General features: G+C 44.1%; 1 protein-coding gene across 1 annotated transcript in view; it reads left to right on the top strand.

Annotated features, from left to right (window-relative positions):
• The first annotated feature begins 1,789 nt into the window (after positions 1-1,789).
• Positions 1,790-21,137, top strand: part of TENT4B (terminal nucleotidyltransferase 4B) — a 49,327-nt gene continuing 29,979 nt past the window's right edge. Inside the window, exon 1 of the mRNA XM_057396528.1 lies at positions 1,790-2,451. Coding sequence (XP_057252511.1) covers positions 1,907-2,451 — 545 coding nt within the window. The 5' untranslated portion in view covers positions 1,790-1,906. The remainder of the gene's footprint in view (positions 2,452-21,137) is intronic.

Here is a 21,137-nt window from a genome sequence, read left to right as displayed (position 1 = left end):
TTTTCGGCCTGGGTGTCAGGAACTCCTTGTGTTACTGTTACATGAAGGGCTTAAATCAAACTGCTTGTGAACAGCAGTAAAATCCTGCTGTAATTATCTGTACGCTGCTAGAACAACTGTGCCAGGTATGTGCTCTCAAAACAACGGAGGCTCCTGATGCAGTTGTGGGGTTGCAAGGTGCTCACATAAATACCTATACTGCTTTCAGAGATGCACTGGCATTTCAGTATACCTTCTCCAGGCTTTGTGTTCCTTTGCTGACAAAAGTCCTGGTAATGATTCTTTGTTTCCTTTCTTCTGACATGTGGGGGTATTTTTAACTTTAAAGGAGAATTGCACTGGCCCCTTCCCTCCTCCTCTATATCTCTTGTTGGAGAGTAAAAGGCATTTCCAGAACTTAACTGAAAAATGGCTGATTCAACTGGAAAGTGCATGATGTTTCTAAATGACCTTTTCTGGGAAGTTCCCGTTTCAGTAAGTAAAAGAGTGAAAGTTCAAAATCATGATTTAAAAAAGTCATACTGACCATTTTGTTGGTTTGGATGGGGGGGATCCTTTTTATTATTTTTCATTTTTAATGTCCCATAGGTATACTACTTTATGTAAAGCCTTTCTGGTACTACACCAGTGTGTTGTGTCCTGGCTTTATTTGCTTGGGACTAGGGTTGCTACTGAGGAATCGTTAAATTAATAAGCCTCAGTCCAACAACACCACTTGTTTACATTTACATTCTATGGGTGTAGAACAAATAATTGTTTTTTTAAAGATTAGGGTTTGTTTTTTTTTTTTTTAAAAAAAAAGTTATGTTTTTCCCATTACTGTTATTTCCTTAAGGATAACATAAGACTTATGCTCACTTTTCTGTGCTGTGTTTAAAAAAAAAATTGAAGTTTCTGAATTGAAAACTTTTTATTTGCATCTGTGATGTAAAAGGAACGTCAGGCTAGTCATTTCTAGTCACCTTTTCTGGTTTGTTCATAATTCACAGAATAACTGAAGAATATGGGTTTTGGAAAATAGGGCTATTCAGGATGTTTCTTCTCCAGTTCCAAACCGTGCTTAAATTCAACCAGCTTCCGTGTGGCTTTTGATGGTAATTTTATGGACAGACCCTAATTCTCAAAGGCAAAAACAGATTTCAAACTCCAAAATGAGATTTCATCCTACAGCTTGTTCCTGTAGTTGGGTTTCTTTTGGGAAGTACACATCAAGCACCCTGTGACAGAACACGAGAGGGATCAGAGCAACATGTCCTGCTCTGAGATGGTGGGGAGAAGCCAGAACTTTAATCCTTGGTTGTCACCAGGAACTGTTTCTAAGACTTCTTTGCAAACTACTTCATGCAATACTTGGAAGTGAAATGTGGCTTTTTTATTCCAAAACTTCCATCTTCCTAAGGAGAAATCCTTTCCCATGCAATTATTAAACTGTGAGAAGCTCCAGACCCTCCATGCAGCATGTTGGAAACTTTCTAGCTGATATCAAAGATGTTTTAAAGCTGTAGTATGAAAACACTAAAAATAAACCTAAACCCAACCAGAACTTGCACTACTTAATGTTGCTGTTTGCTGTGCTGTGTGTAATATACTGTCCTGGGTTTAGCAGTAGCAGTCAACCCGCAGAAGCGTTGGCTATGCAAGTATAGCACCTAAGCTATTTTTCCCTCTCCTATGAAGTAGAATGAAAGTCAGAAGGACCCAGAAGTGTCCATAACCATCCCCAAAATACTCCGCGCTCGCCAGGAGGGGCGGGAGCTGTGGAGCGACGGCAGCGGGCAGGCGGGCAGGCAGGCAGGCGCGGAGCTGCCCTTCCATAAGAGCCGCCATTAGCGGTGGGACCCCGTGACAGGGTCTCAGTGTCGGTGGCTGGCGGTGAGTGAAGGTAGCCGGGGTGGGTCCCCGTTTGATGGATCCTCGGATAGCCTGGTTCCAGCCAGAGCAGCTTGGTCCCTCGAATCGCCTGTGGATGCAGATCTGGGAAACTACGCAAGGGGTCCGCAATCTCTACTTCCATCAGGAGCAGCAGCAGCAGCAGCAGCAGCAGCAGCAGCAGCAGCAGCAGCAGCAGAGCGCCCCCGCTGGGGCCAGCCCGGTCTCCCCGCCCAGCATGTACCGCGCTGGTCCCCAGCCTGACTTCCTGCCGCTCGAGAGCGCCAACAACCAGCAGAACCGCAACCACCACCAGACCTCGCCGCCCCTGGGGGCTGCTGCCTGGGCCCGGCCCGCACAGGTCGAGCCGTCTGCCGCCACGGCCGCCAGCAACAAGAGGAAGCGCGACAACAAGGCCAGCACCTTCGGTCTTAACTACAGCCTCCTGCTGAGGCCTCCTGGGCAGGGCCGGGCCCTCGCCCTAGGAAATGAGCCGGCCGCCCGGGCCCAGGCTGGCCTGGCCGAGTCGTTCTACATCGGTACCCCTTGGAAGAAGAGGAACTACAGCCAAGGAGTCATGGGGTGAGCGGCCGCAGCGCCAAGCAGGCGAGGGGGTGCCGAGCAACTGCCAGCGCCAGGCTTGAACCTGGCCAGGCCTCTTGAAGAGGTGCGAGCTGAGGCCCTCCCAGCACGGGATGGCCGCTGGGTTGCGGCAGTGGGGCGTGGCCACAGGAACGGCGGGTGTCGCGAGGTATCTGGATCGGGCCCGTAGGACGCCGCTCGCCGCCGGCGGGGGCAGGCAGGGGCCACGTATGCCGGGCCGCTGCCCGGCCCGCCCGTGCGCTGCGTCAACGGGCCCTGCTGATGCCTGTCGGCGGGGCAGCCTCTCGTGCAGCCCCCGAGCCCGGCCGGGCAGTGACTCCTCGTGGAGGGGGTAGCGGATGCCCAGGTGCGTGCTGATGGGGTGGGCAAGCCTATCTGTAGGCTTTCCTGTTGTCACTGCGTGTGTACGTGGGGCTGTTAGACGCTCATCGCCCGGTATCACGCCTTGCTGCCCGAGCAAGGGTGTTCCGTTGCTCTCTTTGCGGTTATTGTACCCCATGCGGTACATGTATTGCGGTGGTGGTGTCGGTGAGGGGTCTGGTGCCATTGCTGCTCACGTGCATGCCGCGGGGCTGGGTGAGGTGGCTGAGCTGGGGAGGACCCTGAAAACTGTTATAAGCCCTCCGTCCCCACTCTTTTTTAAAGACAGGATGGCTTTTGACATGAGTGATGCCCTGGATAAACACAATGTGGCAACATCTGTGACTTTGTCTTCCCCATCTCTGCAGCAAGAGCACTCTGACGTGTGTTTGACCCATTCAGTATGGGCATCTGGGGTGGTGTGTGCAATTGCAATACCCTTTCCAGTCCTGCTCTTTACAAAGAAGTCTGGCTTGGTTCCAGGGTTCAAATTGTGGAGGTGTTCAAGTAGCGAAGGCCCAGAAGAGCTCGTTTTAGAAATGGGTAATGATTTGGGTATGTTAGCTTTTGTGTGCCTAGCTTGTACCTAAGGGTCCTTCAGCCCCCTCCCACTGATCTCTTTGCCTTCCAAAATCACCCTTCTGTAAGATTTGTCAAAATGACTGTTCAAATTTGGAAGACAAACTCTTACCACCTCTGGCTTCCTGTTTTCTTGGCATGTTACCTTTACTGCTGGGACTCTCCGATGTTACCTTTACTGCTGGGGTTATAGTAATTCCTAAAATGACACTGCAGAAGTGTGCTATTTTAAGTTCTGTAGCCACTATACATTGAAACCTTCCCTAACTTTCTTCACATATGTTAAAAGTACTGTGTGCAAAACACACAGAGTACTGAATTTTTGTAAGCTAGTTTTGGGACTTTGTATCTTCCAGCTTGTCGCTTATTTACTTGAAGGTTGAGAAACAGTTTTAGAAGTGCTTTTTGCTCTTCCTCTCTCTTGCAAATGCAGAAACCTTTTCCCTTTACTGAAGGAATAGGGGGAGAGGGGGGAAAAGGGTGAAATTGAATGAGAGATTAATAATGATGATGATAATAACAGCAACTCTACCAAAGTATTCAAGATGATGTCTGTTGCTAGAGTAGAATTTCGGCTGAGTCAGTTTCAAAGTCCAAGTGGAAGCACCTTGTGGACTTTTTTTTTTTTCCTTTTAGTAGTATCAAAAAGTACTCAAATATGTTACATGGGTCTACATTTGGCTTGACTGTCTAGTTTATGGCATATATTTGCATGACACTGAGGTTCTGGTTTAGCTATTTCCTTTCAAAGCAGGGTGAGGTAGAATTTCTCTAAAGATATGCTCCTACATAGCTTTTCCTAAATTGTGGAAATGAGTGGTGTTTGCTTCTAAAAAAGCTATTTATTCCAAAGCTATTTAGGGACAGTTGGCTAACGGTCTTGAATGAAGAATTGTGAAAACAATTTCTAAAAGGATCTGAAGCCTCTTAGGAAAGCATAGGAGGTGCTTAACTCTTGTGACCGACTGGCTGCTGGTAGGGCCATGTGGAAGCCTCCACTGTCACTGCCTGCAGTATGCGCTGAGATGCTGTCATCACTCCTGCATATGAGTTCTGTTTAATAGCTGTCTGTTGTGAGATATCTGTCTTGGTTCTTGAGACACCAGGCAGGAATGGTGGACAGAGAGGTTTGTAACCTAGCTAATGAGGTTGTTGCCAAAGTAAACATTAATTATTTCCAACATGAATTCCCAAATTTGTTGTAACTAGTTCTAACAGTTATTGGGGAAAAAAATATACCCACGGTTCTATTATGGCATTACTTGTGTGATAAGAGGTACCTTTTTTCCAAATTGCTTTGATGCAAATTGTGAAAAATAGTAAAGGCCTTCAACACCTTTCAGTATACCATCCTGTAATTTTGTTCAGTTAATGACTTTAAATTTAGAGTCTTTTGAATAGGAAAGTGTTGTGGAACAGTCCCATTTTCAGAAAGATTAGGCCTGAGTTGCTGGTAAACACGATTGAATGCTGACATGTGGCATTCATATTTCCAGGGCAAGGATGTCACTTTTGTGCATGGCTGTGCAAAACAACTCAGAGTACGCAATTATATTGATCAGCTGTGTGGAAAAAACAGTCCAATAAATTTTAGCTAGTTGGACATTTTATGTAAACATATAACAGCTGTCTGAGGAGTTAGGTAAGGTAAACATGTTGAAATAGTGGAGATTTTTGTTGGAAGATAAATATATATTCAGTGAAATCTGTTGTTTTTTTTTCTTTTCAGGTTTAGTGTATTTATTGAGAAACAGTACTTTCTTGGTTAAAGATATTTATATAGACAAAGAGATAACCAAATAATTATCAAATGACCCGCAACAGTATTGTTTTTGATTTCAATACAGGTTTCTTACAAAGAATGCACAATATTTGCCAACATTTACCATGAATGCTGAACTACTGACATTCAACAGGTGGCCAGTCTTACAGAATTAATGGTTCTATTGTATGCATTGTATTCTGGCCTGTTTTAATATGCTCCCATATTATAATTTTTCAGATTTACTGTTCTGTTAACAATGTAGATGTTTGCATTACAGGTATTCTGCTTTGTTCTGGCACCCTTAACTTTGTGACTTCTGAAATACCACTGTAAATCAGTTGTCAAGTGCTTCCTGCAAGTTGTTTTGCACCAGTTGGATTCAGCCTGTGTATCTTGCATCCCCTCTGGGGACTTTGTCAACAGGCAGTAGTGCTAAAAAAAACAGGTAACACAGAAAATGAATGAAGAGTTTACAGTATGCATATGATGGTGCTGGTGATTTAAACCTTCAAAGAGTTTAATGGGATTTACCTCGATGGGGTACTTGGTAGCAAAACTCAAGGATGTAGAAGGATGTGTGGGTTGGGGTTTTGGAGGGGATGCTCTGTGTGTGTGTGTGTCCCAAGGGTAACAGTAAAGAATGTCAGTAGTATCACAGTTAAAAAGGAACAAAAAGGTTTTTGGAATACTGAAGTGACTGTTTTACAGCTTTCACCAAGTTTAGAGTCAGCCAGCCTAGCTAAAGAGTGACACAAGAAAAATGAGTAAAGCCAGAAGCCTTAAGGGTAGCAAAACCCGAAAATAAAGACTTGCATGCAAGTTTGGCCTGTCTTCTTGTAGATTTCTGTGATTCTTGTGCCAAAGGAAAGAGTCTAGTTAGTGCACAGTTCCCAGGTAGGAGCTGTAGATTTTGGACTTTCCAGGGAGCTGGTTAGTTTTTACAGGAGTCTGCAGCCAAAGGCAAGAACCCAATTAATATGTGAATTTAAGGTGGAAAAACTTGCCATGTGTACTCCCAAGGAGGAACCTGGGCTAAAGAGAAGACAGTGCATTTTGAAATATCGAATGCATGCATTTTTGAGGTACTGATGGGAACTTTGCTGTAACAGGGAGAGAATACTAGGACCTCAGAGGAGGGATGTGCATGGACACACACACACCTGAGGGCCGCTGAATTGGTTGGCATGGAGTTGAGCAGCTTTCAGCTTGTTTGATATAAGGGTTCCCAGTATGTTGCCTGGGATTACAGAGGATACCATGAAATAAAATAACTACTTTAGGAAGTAAATAGCTTAAAGCCATGTGTCTTTGCTACAGAAATTCTGTTATTATTTTTCCTTTTTTTCGCCACATGAAGTTTGTGAGCCCCTCAGGTCTTGTAGTCTCTTTTTTTTTTTTTTTTTTTTTGAAAGAAGCTAGGTGTATTAATGCAGGCACAAGCTCATTCTCTGCAGGCATTGAGCTGACCAGAGGACATGCAGTTACAGTAACACGGCTGCCTGCCTGAGATAACTTACCCTGTGTGCCTTTAGCTCTTGTTTGCTCAGGTCCTTGCATGGTGTCAGCCGCAGTGGCATGATTTCTGTGTGGGCTAGAGGGTGAACAGAAAGAGTTGAGTGTAGTGGGAGCAGAGCAGGTATGTATACCAGCAGCAAGCATCTAGCCAGACTGAATGCCTAACTTAGGGAAATCAGATAAAATCCTAATCAACTGTATTGTTTTCCATTCTTATGTGCTTAAATCAAATGCATGAGTGGTGTTTGATTTCTGTGGCATTACTGGATACATAAATGACACAAGCAGTTTTGTGCGCAGACTTCTTATTTCTGGTCAAACAGTGAGGTGTGTACATAACTTCTTAATGTCTCTTCTCTTACAGTAGTTGCATGTGTTTTGGATTTAGTAAAGATGTGTGTGTTAAAACAAAGGTTGCAGTTGAATTTGTCATGTACATCATGTGTAAAAAATAAGTTACTCAGGAAAGCTTCATAGACACAAATCTGTTTGCTTCCTGAAAAAAACCTCTTAGAACGATACTGTCCCCTCACTCTGTAGCTGCATATGTAATCTGAAAGGAAGAAATGAGTGCAAGTCCTTTTCTTGTATGGGTCTGATAAGATCTACTGTCGCTGTCTGTCTCATTGTGAGTCACGCTGTGGCACAGTTCTGACAGTGCCCTTGTGACAGCTTTTGCAGCTCTTGGAAGGTGCTCATCTGGGGTTTATGGAAGTGAAATCATATTTTTCCCCACAGCCTCCTGCAGTAAGAAGTCACTTCTTTTGGAGGGACTGGGAGAGAGAAACAAGTTTGCTAGGGGGTGAAGATGTTGACTAGATGCAGTTAGAGAAAACCTTTAGGACATATACTGTGAATATTATATAGCAGTATTGTTTGAGCTTGTAGAACTTTGGGATGGTGCCAACATTTTGGCATGTTTGTGTAAAGAATATGAGGAGGACTTCAGAGGCCTGCTGGTTTCTACACCTGCAAGGAAACAGCATGTTAGTATCTTCCTGTGAACTGTTTTGTTTTCGCCAGTTCTTATAATCTGTTTGGGACTTGGATACTTATTTACCTTGTTCTATAAGGAACACAAGTTTGCCAGACTATTTTTTTTTGTAGATAGAGGTGTCTATATGAAGTAAATATAATATTTGAAATTGGAATGTGAGATCTGTTTTTCACTTTGGGAATTTGGAAAACTTTGAAATGTGGTTTTGAGAAGTTGTGTACACAACCTCACTATCAAAATAGACAATAATAGAAGTAATTGTAATTTTTATTGATTTCATAACATGGTGATTTAGAATACATCTCTGAATATGGGTATGTGCTCCCAAAACAATGTATATGGCAAAATTTAAGAGGTGACTTTTGCTTTGAAGTTTGTTGTTAATGTTGTATGTGACGTAAACCAGTGGTTCCTATACTCTGCAGGATGTTGGAACTGGCGGTAGTGGGAGAGTGCAGCCTAGAGTCAGCCTAGGTGTTGTGTTGAGGAGTGTGTGTGCTGGTAGTGGTACAGCAACGTAATCAATGAAAATCTTGCATAATACATATTATAAGCAAATAAATAGTACTGCTGTTCTTAGTGAGCTGTTGGCATGCTAATCCATTATTCGAATGTGCTTGGATTTCTTAAGTGATGAGCATTTGTCTTTTTGAATTTTCTTTCCGGATGAACTGCCAAAGAATGCTCAAGATGTTGGTCATATTTGAATATTGCTTTCTGTCCATTTGCCTAGAAATTGAGGGTACAGAAAGTATTCATATAAGCAGTCATATAAGCAAGAAAAAGAGTGGAAAACCAGTGAATTGGATGCAGGCTTCAGATATTTTCCTGGGCTCCAAACAGGTTTACAGAAGGAGCAATTTGAACTTTACTCATTTTGTAACTTTAACCTACAATAGATAACACAGCAGGCCTTTTTTCCAGGGATACAATGAACTTAGGATGTCAAAACAGGAGATAAATGTGGATTGAGGCAGCAGAGCTCTTTGTTTGTAAGTTTGTACAAAACCCTCTCCTACATATCTCTAGAGCCTGTTTAAATATTTTCAGTATCTTTTTGTGTATTGATGGTACTCTTGTGTTGTATCATAATCATGCAATTAATGTACAAGTGTGGGTCTTGGGGCAAGCTGTCCCTGATGGTTATCTTCTTGACCCTTAAAGCTGTGTCACAGAAGTTGTGCAAGGCTGAGCAGCACAGCCCATGAGCTGACTGTACCACAGCCACCAAGCTCTGAGGGTGGGAGCAGCCAAGAGGCAGCTGCTCCAGGACAGTTGTAGCACATCGGCTCAGTGTGAAGATGCACTGTGTGCATGACTGGGTCTGAGGATGTCTTACAGTGGTACATCAACAACAGCTGTTAATTTTCTTCCTCCCATGGTAACAATTAAGATTATTTGGCAGCCCTCATTCTAGATCATCCTCTCTGACATTTTCATAATGGCCTCCATGGCATGAGAACTACATCTGAATTATTCAAAAGTGATACGCAGCTAAAGAGGCACAGTTTTGCTACAACTGCTTGAGAAGGCTTTACACTGTGGAATTCTCCATCGCTATACTGTCTTGCGTACATCTTGCAATATTGTTTTTGCACTTAATTTTACAGGATTTTTACTGAAAACAGTAGTAGTAGGGGCTCAAATAAGCAGAGGCTTAGGATCAAAATAAGACTGTGCATCTCCGCTCTTCCATCTTGTCGGCATGATTTATTAGGGGGGAAATAGCCAACACAATATTGAAAATGTAGGTAGACATCATGGAGGAAATAGTGTTGTGATTCTACAGGTAATGGGCTATAACAGTGGGCAAATGCAAGCATTAAAGTCCTCTAGAAACGTCCAAATTAGGGACATGAGCCTAGCAGGGGAAGAGGTGTGTACGTGAGTAGGAGCATTGGCTCATCATCTTTACTCAGTGTAGACTGACTTCTAGATAGATTTAAGTCCACACATTTAAAGTGTCACATGCTTTTTTTACAGTTACTTTGTTTATAGATCCAGTAAAATCTGAGAGAACTTGTATTAACCTGTCACAAATATCAGGTACAGATAAGCCCTTCATATAATGTCATACTCTTAATTAGAGCAAGAACACTGTTCACATACAGCCTGCAGGAATATCTTGCTGTGGTGTGATTACTGAGGTGTGGATCTTACGTGTCAATATGTAGTCTGAAGATGGCAAATCCTTAATCAAAGCTTGTCGACCTTTCCTGACTTCTTGATGTTGTGATTGATCTAGACTGAGGAAGTGTGATAACAACTTTCTCCTTAAGTTTTTGTCTCACTGTGCTAATTTTAGAGCTATTTGCTTCCTCTCTTAGCTTAGGAACAGCTGATGTTTTCTTCTGTATTGCAAACAGCAAAAGTTGTTTTGTTGTTCTGGTTTTGGGTTTTTTGTTTCAAGGGGACAGTGACAAAAGCATGATCCTTTATATGTATTTACATTCCTCCCCCATTCTCCCTCAGTGAGATTTTGGCTTTAATCTAGAGTAGGTATGCTCATGATTTTTGAAAATGGCATGAAGTTTTACTCCAGATTTGTGCTGTGCACAGTGGGTTCACCTCTTAGTATTCAGAGGTACTCCTGGCCACAACTGTCAGTTAAATTAGCGAGTTAAACATGGTGTGGTGAAGGAACTGTTTTGATCTGAATAATGATCATGACTGCAAATCACAGTCTTGGGTCAGTATTGAGCCAGGCTGAACAAATGAGGCCCTGATAGTTTGTTTTGCTTAATTTTAATTTTTGCTTTGCTGTGTCACACTTCTTCAATTGGGTGATTCAAGTCATGTGCTTGAGGATCTGGTATTTACTAAGCCTTTTAGTTGTGTTTTGGACTCAGTGTCTTACTCTTGTTCATCCATAGGGATTTTTCCTTAATAGGGCTGGGTCAGTTGTGAGGTTTTAACCCTCAAACTATTAGAAATCCATCCCCCCGTCCCGTCCCCCCCCCCCCCCCCAGACATATTTGCTTAATTGTCAAATTATTGAAATTATGTTGAGTGTGCTGATTCTTTTGTCCTTATATCCGAGCAGAACTCAGCAACTGAGGTTGTTGCATGAAATTTTTCAGATATCTTTCAGCATGTATTGGTGTCTCTTAATTTTAAGGTTTTTGGACTCATGGAAAGTATTTCAGTGCAATATTTTCTAGGTTTATATTGGTTTCCTGACAGATATACTAGCTGAAGCTTCAGAGGAAAGAAGATAAAAACCATGGTTTGATCCCCAGGCCTAGTCAGAGACTGGCCTTTCCAGATACTTTGAAGGGTGAGACCAGTCACCTACATGGGGGGAGGAAGTATTCTTCCAGTTCCTGCAATTGATGCTCTTGAGCATGTGTCTCTGTCACTGGGCTAATAGAGGTGATCTCAGGAAACATTTGTTATCTGCTTAGTCACCATCCTTTACTGACAGTTACTGTTTGTAGCTTTCTAGTCTAGAGTGATAAGCAGAGCAAAAGGAGGCTGGGGACTCTCCAGGATATTTTGCAGGTTGCATGCTAGTGCTCCTGGCCCATGGTTTTTCTGCTACCCGTGCATAGAATCATAGTAGTTAGGGTTGGAAAGGACCGTAAGATCATCTAGCTCCTACCCCACTGTCATGGCCAGGGACACCACGCACCAAGCCATGTTGCCCAAGGCTCTGTCCAACAGTGTCCAACTGCCTTGAACAGTGCCTTGGGCAACCCATTCCAGTGCCTCACCACCCTTACAGTAAAGAACTTCTTCCTTATATCTAATCTAATCTTCCCCTTTTGAAGTTTGAACCTATTACGCCTTGTCCTGCCACTACAGTCCCCGATGAAAAGTCCCTCCCCAGCATCCTTGTAGCCCCCTTCAGATACTGGAAGGCTGCTATGAGGTCTCCACACAGCCTTTTCTTCTCCAGGCTGAACAGCCCCAACTTTCTCAGCCTGTCTTCATATGGGAGGTGCTCCTGCCCCCTGATCATCCTCGTAGCCCTCCTCTGGACTTGCTCCAACAGCTCCATGTCCTTCTTATGTGGAGGACACCAGAACTGCACACAGTACTCCAAGTGGGGTCTCACGAGAGCAGAGCAGAGGGTCAGGATCACCTCCTTCAGCCTGCTGGTCACACTCCTTTTGATGCGGCCCAGGATGCGGTTGGCTTTCTGGGCTGCGAGTGCACACTGAAGCCAGCTCATGTTCAGTTTCTCATCAACCAACACCCCCAAGTCCTTCTCCACAGGGCTGCTCTGAATCTCTTCTCTGCCCAACCTGAAAGCCCTGGTTTGAGCCCCACGCCAGCCTTGCCTGACTCATGCTGGGTGACCTGACGTACATGCAGATTTGACATGGTAACAAAGGGCTGTGCTGTGAATTTTTTAGCTCTGATGTGAGTCTTCTGATGGAGACTTTCTTTAGAGCACACATTATCCATCGGAATTGCTCATCAGCCCGCCAGGAGCATGTTGGTCTTGCTCCTGCCCAGATGGCATGTGGTATCACTGATTGGCAGGTCGCAGATTATTTATGTGATGATATTTGCTACATTAACAAAATAGTAGCAATATACTAGTGATGTATAAAGAACTGTCCTGCTTGCCTGGCTTTATGAAGACAAACAGAAAGGTGTATTAGCTGACCTGATGTATCCCTTTGTTCTGTTTTAATAGTAACACTACTACTGATACTGATAGTTACTTCTTGTTAAGCTCTTGTTTAAAAGAAAGAAGTAAAAATTGTTGTTTGGTCATCTTGAGTGAGAGCTTTTTAAGCAAGGGGAATTGGCAGGCTGAGGAATTATTAATTTCCCATATAGGACATAGATACCTTTAACTTCTTTGTGGTTTTAGCTGTTTGGAAATTTACTTCAAGTTGTAATTACAGAATATATGAAGTACATGCTAATAATTACTCTTTAAACTTAAATATATATATAAATTATGAGGTTGCAAACTGCATAGCTGGTCTGTATGCGTAACTGTTCCAACAGACTAATAGTTTTCTGAAGTGAGCTAAAGAAAAAACCTTGTGGTAGTATTTTATAGGAGATGTTGGAATTATTGGTGTGTTTCAAAATAATTAGGTATTGCTAGAATTGAAGCCTTTTTGTCATTATGAAATTAAAAGACCTATTTGCCATCTCTGCTCTTCCCACTTTGTTTTTCCTGCATGAAACCTTTTTCTTCTGCTTCATCCTGTTCTTTTGTTAGTACTTTTTCTTTCAGCTCAGTTGAGGTAGCTGTTTCTCTAGTTATTTTTCTTTTTCACTTCTCTCTTAAGTAAAACACTTTGCCTGGGAGAAGTAGCAGACTCTCATAGCACTTGCTTACAGATATGCAAAGGAGGGATGATATGTACATACTTCACAGGGAAGAAATAGAAGACTATTCCCACGCATTCACATGTAGTGATTCAGCTAGATTGTTGTTGTGTACAGTATCATTAAAAAAAAAGGCAATGGGAAGTCAGGGTACTTCTCAAAACAGTCTTTTCAGTTGGAATTTGATGTTTTTGCTGGAAATGCTGTAAAAATAGAGAGCAAGACTGAGTATGTGTATGGCATGGGTTTAAAAGCCAGTGGATCAGTTGCAGAGTTATACTTCAGATCGCTGATTGGTAGGACTAATTCAAACATTTGATTTATAATTCAAGTTCAGTAGGATTTTTTTCCTCTTAAAAGACAAATTTCTTCAGGAAAAAGTCTAGTACGTTTGAGTGTATTTTAGGGAAGGCAAAGTACACATTGCAATTTATAAACAGACAATAAAATGCTCACTTCTACCTTGATAGGAAAAAAGTCTTACATCTTGACTAATGAATGTGCTTAGCACTTTTAATTAGAAATAACTTGAATTAGTTTAAACAAGATAGCATTCATCTGGTTGAAGCAAAGGATCTATAAAATAAGAAACTGAAAAGATGGATCTAACAGTTGAAATAATTGAAAAGAGCTGTCCACATTGCTTCTTTCTCCTGTGTTCTAGTGCCTTTTATGGTGCAGTTAACTTGTAACTTCATGTTAAAACCAGAACATAAATAAAAAATACATTAATTTGAGGGGTTTGGGATGATGGAGGCTGATTGGGAGGAAGAAAGAAGAAACCATGCTATATACTTTCAAGTATTTGCGCAGGATAGGTCTTGTAATGTAGATTTTGTGGCTTTTTTTTTTTTTTTTTTTTTTTTTTACTCCACAGCATTTGAAGAAATGTTCATAATCACTCCACCATAAATTGCTGAAATGAATGCTCTCCCTCAGTTCTACAAGGCAATTCTGTGAATTACTCAGCTCCTGCCTGGCCTTGAACACTGCCAAGGATGGGGCATTTACCACTTCTTTGGGCAACCTGTTCCAGTGGGCCACAGGAAAGAACCTCACACTAAAAAATTATTTCTTCCTTATATTTAACCTGACCTTCCCCTGTTTAAGTTTAAACCCATTACCTCTTGTCCTACCACTACAGTCCCTGACGAAGTGTCCCTCTCCAGCATCCTTGTAGTCCCCCTTCAACCTGCTGGTCATGCTCGTTTTGATGCAGCCCAGGACACGGTTGGTTTCCAAGGTGCAAGCACACACTGAACCTGGCTCATGTTCAGTTTCTCATTGACCAACACCCACGGTCCTTCTCCACCTGGCTTCTCTGAATCTCTTCTCTGCCCAAACTCTAGGTGTGCCTGGGATTGCTCTGACCCAGGTGTAGGACCGTGCACTTCACATTGTCTGAAAGGTCAAGCTGTTCTTTGGGTAAATACCTAGTTAATCAAATACTGTGTGGTTTCCCCATATGATCATCTGGATGTAGGCACACCAGGTGAAGGTGTTCCTTCCACTGGCCTCTCTTCACTGCTCACTGCCTGGCTGCATGTGACTGCTGCTGCCAGCCTTCAGGGCCCCTCTTCAGGCTCCCCATTACATTTAGAAGAAGGTGGCTGCTTTAGCTGAGGGTGGTGGGATTCCACTTGGCTAAGTTTGCTTTGATGGATGAGGGAGGCTTGTGTTACAATAGACCTGTTAATAATCCTGTAAAATAATCCTGTTACAGTAAACCTTGTGTCTGGGAAGCTGGGGAGTGGTAACAAGCACCTGGGCTATAATGGAAGGTGAAGGAAATAAATCTCATTTGCCTGGTACACTGCAAAGTGAAATGCTCCATTTACATCTTAGGAAACTGCTTATACAGTAGATATCCTGATTTTTAGCGATGTTTAGTAATCATATGGCAGTGGAATACCTGTTTTTTCTGCATGTCTGGTTTTAGGTAAACTCTGAAAAGATCATATGTGAAGCTGTATTTCAAACAGTTGACTGAACTGAAAAAAAAATGCATGAGCTTTCCTGGTTTGTCAGCTTCCTAATACAGACATCTTCTGGGATGTTTCATTTTAAAGCTCCAGTAGGGCGCATATGGCTCAGTATATCTATGGTTCAGTAACTAGGGATATAAAAAGTGGTGGTCAAAGTCTCTGAGGCTTTAGAAAATTGTTTGGTTTATTATGCCAACTCTAGTTTCTTAAGAGGACTGATGTATCAGTTGCTGTGAAACTTAACTGCCTATTAAATCACCTGCAGATGCAGTTAGGTGTTTTTTTTCAGTAGCATAAACCTGAAAATATTAAAAGAATTTGCCTGCTACAGAGGCCCAGGTAGTAGGGAGATGACCTCAGCAGATGCTTCATATTTGCGGTTCCCTTCATTACTCTAATGTTCAATTTTGCTTGAGTTTGTAGGTGGGAAAATTGTGTGATCTTTACAGTGTCTGCTGTTGTTCCTGTGTCATCATTTAGCATGTGTAGATGGCAACAGTAATCTAGAAATTATTTTATTAAGTGTCCTGGGTTCAGCAGGAGCAGTCATTTTTCTCCTTCTTAGTAGCTGGTGCTGTGCTGTGTTTCTGACTTTCAGCCTGGGAACAGCGCTGATGACACCAATGTTTTTAGTTGTTGCTAAGGAATGTTTACTCTGACCAAGGACTTTCTGAGTCTCATGCTCTGCCAGGGAGGAGAGGAAGCAGAGACAGGACACCTGACCCAAACTAACCAAAGGGGTAGTTTTCTGTACCACAGCATGTCATGCCCATTGTATAAACTGGGGGGCAGTTACCTGGAAGGGCTAGATCACTGCTCGTGTTGGGTTGGGTATCAGTGGGTGAGTGGTGATTGGTTGTATTGTCTCCAATTGTTATTTCCCTTATCATTATTGTTATTGGTGGTAGCAGCAATGGTTTTGTGTTATACCTTAGTTACTGAACTGTTCTTATCTCAGCCTGTGGGAGTTACATTCTTTTGATTCTCCTACCCATCCTTCTGGGAGCAGGGGGAGGAAAGGGGTGGGGGGAGGCAGTGAACTAGCAGCTGCATGTTTCTGAGTTACTGGCTGGGCTTAAACCACGACAGTTCTTTGTGGTGCCCAACATGGGGCACGAAGGATTGAGATAACGACAGATCTGACCTGAGTATGTCTAATCGTATTTGTGATAAGCATTCATTGTTTCAGATTAATAGTCACTTGTCACAGTGATGGTTTATTGGCTCTCAAAGTTGTTGCTCTTGATCTCAGAGTTTCAGCATGTCGTACCTTACTTACAGCTGGTATTTGCTGTTTTAGTGTTTATCGGCTTGTAGGCCTTGGCTAAGGTTCTTGTTTCGCTGTACTTTATTGTAATGACTTGCTCAAGATCAGAGCATCCCGACACGTAGGAAGCCAAGGAAGAGGGCCAGGAGACCTGCGTGGCTAAATAGGGAATTGCTGGGTATGCTCAAGTGGAAGAGGAGAGTTTACAGGTCATGGAAGGAGGGGCTGGCCACTTGGGAGGAATATAAGGCTGCTGCTAGAGGATGTAGGAAGGCAGCTAGGAGGACTAAGGCCTCCTTAGAATTAAACCTGGCGAGAAGGGTCAAGGACAGCAAAAAAGAGCTTTTTCAAATACATGGCAGATAAAACTAACACCAGAGGCAATGTAGGCCCACTAATGAACGGGATGGGTGCCCTGGTGACAGAAGATACAGAGATGGCAGAGTTACTGAATGCCTTCTTTGTCTCTGTCTACTCTGCTGCAGGCAGTCCTGAAGAGCCCTGTACCCCTGAGACCTTAGATGAAGTCAGGTCAACAGAGCGGTTTGCCTTAGTCGATGAGGAATGGGTTAAAGACCAGTTGAGCAATCTGGACATCCATAAATCCACGGGTCCAGATGGGATGCACCCGTGGGTGCTGAGGGAACTGGCGGAAGTCATTGCTAGACCACTCTCCATCATCTTACCAAGTCTTGGGAAACGGGAGAGGTGCTGAGGACTGGAGGAAAGCAAATGTCACTCCAGTCTTCAAAAAGGGCAAGAAGGAGGACCCGGGTAACTATAGACCGGTCAGCCTCACCTCCATCCCTGGGAAAGTGATGGAACACCTTATCCTTGGTGCCATCTTAAGGCATATCAAGGATAAGAGTGTTATGAGGGGCAGTCAGCATGGCTTCACCCAGGGGAAATCATGCTTGACCAATCTCTTAGCTTTTTATGAGGAAATAACACGGTGGATGGCTGATGGCAGAGCGGTGGATATGGTCTACCTTGTCTTCAGCCAAGCATTTGACACAGTCTCCCACAGCATCCTCACAGCTAATTTGAGGAAGTGTGGTCTGGATGATCAGGTAGTGAGGTGGACTGTGAACTGGCTGAAGGAGAGAAGCCAGAGAGTTGTAGTCTATGGGGCGGAGTCTAGTTGGATGCCTGTAACTAGTGGAGTGCCTCAAGGGTCAGTAGTGGGACCAGTATTATTTAATATATTCATCAACGATTTAGATGAGGGAATTGAGTGTACTATCAGCAAGTTTGCTGATGACGCTAAGCTGGGAGGAGTGGCTGACACGCCAGAAGGCTGTGCTGCCATCCAGCGGGACCTGGACAGGCTGGAGAGTTGGGCAGGGAATAACTGGATGAAATATAACAAGGGAAAGTGTAGAGTCCTGCATGTGGGCAGGAACAACCCCAGGTTCCAGTATAGGTTGGGGAACGATCTGTTAGAGAGCAGTGTAGGGGAGAGAGACCTGGGGGTCCTAGTGGACGACAGGATGACCATGAGCCAACACTGTGCCCTTGTGGCGAAGAAGGCCAATGGCATCCTGGGGTGTATTAGAAGGGAGGTGGTTAGTAGGTCGAGAGAGGTCCTCCTTCCCCTCTACTCTGCCCTGGTGAGACCGCATCTGGAATATTGTGTCCAGTTCTGGGCCCCTCAGTTCAAGAAGGACAGGGACCTGCTGGAGAGAGTCCAGCGCAGAGCAACTAAGATGATTAAGGGAGTGGAGCATCTCCCTTATGAGGAAAGACTGAGGGAGCTGGGTCTCTATAGTTTGGAGAAGTGGAGACTGAGGGGTGACCTTATTAGTGTGTATAAATATATAAAGGGGGAGTGTCACGAGGATGGAGCCAGGCTCTACTCAGTGGCAAACAATGAAATGACAAGGGGTAATGGGTACAAACTGGAACACAAGAGGTTCCACTTAAACTTGAGAAGAAACTTCTTCTCAGTGAGGGTGACAGAACACTGGAACAGGCTGCCCAGGGAGGTTGTGGAGTCTCCTTCCCTGGAGACATTCAAAACCCGCCTGGACACATTCCTGTGTAACATTATCTAGGTGTTCCTGCTCCGGCAGGGGGATTGGACTAGATGATCTTTTGAGGTCCCTTCCAATCTCTAGCATACTGTGTTAATACTGTGTTAATACAATAGACTCATTGATCATAAAACTGATCTGGCTTGCGTTCCAAGTGTGGTCACCACCTGTATGCTTTGGGAGGTATATAATTGAAGTGTTTAGCAATTATATATCTTTTTCTCCCTCCTCTGGTGGTCACCTTTGAAGGAGACATTCCCTTACTCCCCCACCAGACTATTTACAGCATCATTTGAGAGTTCTGAAGGTTTTGAATGGCGTTTGGATACTCTTGAGACCTACTTGCTGATTGTGATGGGGATCACCATGTTGAAACACATACAGCATGTGTTTTACCAATGACCATTTTGTCTGATTTCAAAAGTTAGGCAGAGTTGGGTTTGGGTCTTGTCTAGGGTTAGACGATGATGTAGGAGGACCAAGCTGGGCAGTCATGAGTGGCAGGGTGTGTGGGATAGTATGGGCAAGTATCTAGGCCAGTGGGCCCCTCCAGTGCTTTGGAACTTTACCACTGAGCAAGTGCAAAATCCATAAAAATTAGTAAAACACTTAAATGAGGTGTGCTGTAGTCCTGGTCATACCAGAGAGGGACAAATCATGGCAACATGCTGGGGCTTGGCCTATCCTTGCAGAGCCCTGTTCAACACTATCCAGCACCTTCAAAGGGAAAAAAGTCTCTGGATCTGATGGCAAAGCAACAGAGAACACAGCTACTCTAACTCCAAATACAGCAGCTACACCAGCCCCAGTGACCAGTACAGCAGCTACTCAGACTCTGAGTACAACAGACAAAGCAGCTAATCCAGTTCCAAGCACAGCAACTACACCAACCCCAGTGACAAGTACAGCAGCTAACCAAACCCCGATAGCAACAGACAGCGCAGCTGCTGGTGCTACTCAGACCCCAAGCACAGCGGCTGCACCAACCCCGACAGCAGATACCGCAGCCACTCCAACCAGTGATAATCACTGCAGCTAAACCAAAGAACCGATTCATGCCAATATCGGTTGCCCCTGTACACAAGGGGAAAAGCAAACAAGAGGCACAAAAAGTAACCTGTACAGTGAAGAAAGATGAAGAACCAATGCACTTACTACACGGGACAGCATCTGAACAAGAATTATTTTTACGTGAATCAGAGGAAGAAGAAGAGGTGACTTCTTGACCCCGGACCTCAACAGAGCTGCAGAATATGCAGAAAGATTTTACCTGTCATCCGGGGGAGCATATCATCAACTGATTGCTCCAATGCTGTGACAATGGTGACAACAGTCATGAGCTAGAAGGTAGGGAAGCTAAACAGCTGGGATCACTTGCTAGGGAAGGGAGAACTGACAAAGCAATTGCAAAGGAGAAACGGTCCCTCAGCCTTTGGAGGTGGCTCTTGGCAGCTGTGAAAGAAAGCTTTTCCATACAAGGACGATGGTATGAGTCATTCAGTCAACTGGACCATGCTAGAGAAAGGCTTGCAGTCTCTGAGGGAATCCGCCATTGTAGAGATCATCTGTTGGAGGCCAGATGCCAGGAATGTACCTGTAGATGCAGATGAAGTTGAATGTACACGACCCATGTGGCAGAAATTTACATGGAGTGCACCATCATCATATGCTCACTAATTGGCAGCAATAACTTGGAATGGCTTAGTATCACCAACAGTGGATGAAATGATTCATCAACTCCAAGAGTTTGAAGACAGTCGCACCCCTTCCATTATTTCAGCTGTGGAAAGACTGTCCCAGGAGTTCAGACAATTGAGAGACAATCTGTCCAATCTATCCAGCTCCCCACGTGTACCAGCACATCTCAGCTATTAACAAAAGGCATCGTACTGCTCGAGAGAGAAGATATAGGAGGTACACGCCATGGGCCACCCTATGGTTTTACATGTGGGATCATGGAGAAGACATGAGGAAGTGAGATGGAAAACCTGCTTCAGTTTTGGAGGAACAGGTGCGTGAATTGAAGAGGAAAACAGAGGTCAGGGCTGATCATCCCATGAAAGCTGCGGCTTCAGTCTCTGGTGAGCAGGTTCTCAGATGGAGTGGAAGAGCTGATTTTACTCCAGCTCCTGTTATAAAAAATAATCCCTTTCTACAAGACTTAAGTTGTCCAACGTTGTGATGACTATTAGAGGGACCCTGCCTCCAGCCAGGTGGAGGTAGAGGGCAGTTGGATTTACTGGACTGTGTGGATCAGATGACCTGGCACATCAGTCCCACACAAAGAAAGGCTCTAGAAGATACCAGTGCACAGTGTACCCTGATGCCATCAAGCTGTCAAGGGGTGGAAGCCTTTCATATTTTTGGAGTGATAGGAGGATCTCAGGAGTTTATTGTACTGGAGTCTGAAATCAGCCTGACTGGGAGGAAGTGGCAAAAGCACCCCATTGTGACTGGTCCAGAGGCTCCATGCATCCTTGGCATAGATTACCTCAGGAGAGGATACTTCGAAGACCCAAAAAGGTACCACTGGGCTTTTGGTATTGCTGCTTTGGAGACAGAGGAAATTGAGCAGCTGTGCACCTTGCCTGGCCTCTCAGAGGATCTTTCTGTTGTGGGGTTCCTGAAGGTTGAAGAACAAGTGCCAATTGCGACCACAACAGTGCACCGGCGGCAATATCGCACCAACCGAGACTCCCTGATTCCCTTCCATCAGCTGATCCGTAGACTGCAGAGTCAGGGGGTGATCAGCAGGACCCACTCACCCTTTAATAGCCCCATATGGCCAGTGCGAAAGTCTAATGGAGAATGGAGACTAACAGTAGACTATCATGGCCTGAATGAAGTCACACCACCATTGAGTGCTGCC

This window comes from Pezoporus wallicus, unplaced genomic scaffold (genome assembly GCF_028554395.1).
Source record: "Pezoporus wallicus isolate ANWC-B61680 ecotype Strahan unplaced genomic scaffold, APGP_CSIRO_Pwel_v1 contig_3324, whole genome shotgun sequence".
Lineage (NCBI taxonomy): Eukaryota > Metazoa > Chordata > Aves > Psittaciformes > Psittacidae > Pezoporus > Pezoporus wallicus.
The sequence above is the reverse complement of the archived record's forward strand: the minus strand, read 5'-3'. Positions and strand labels throughout refer to the sequence as shown.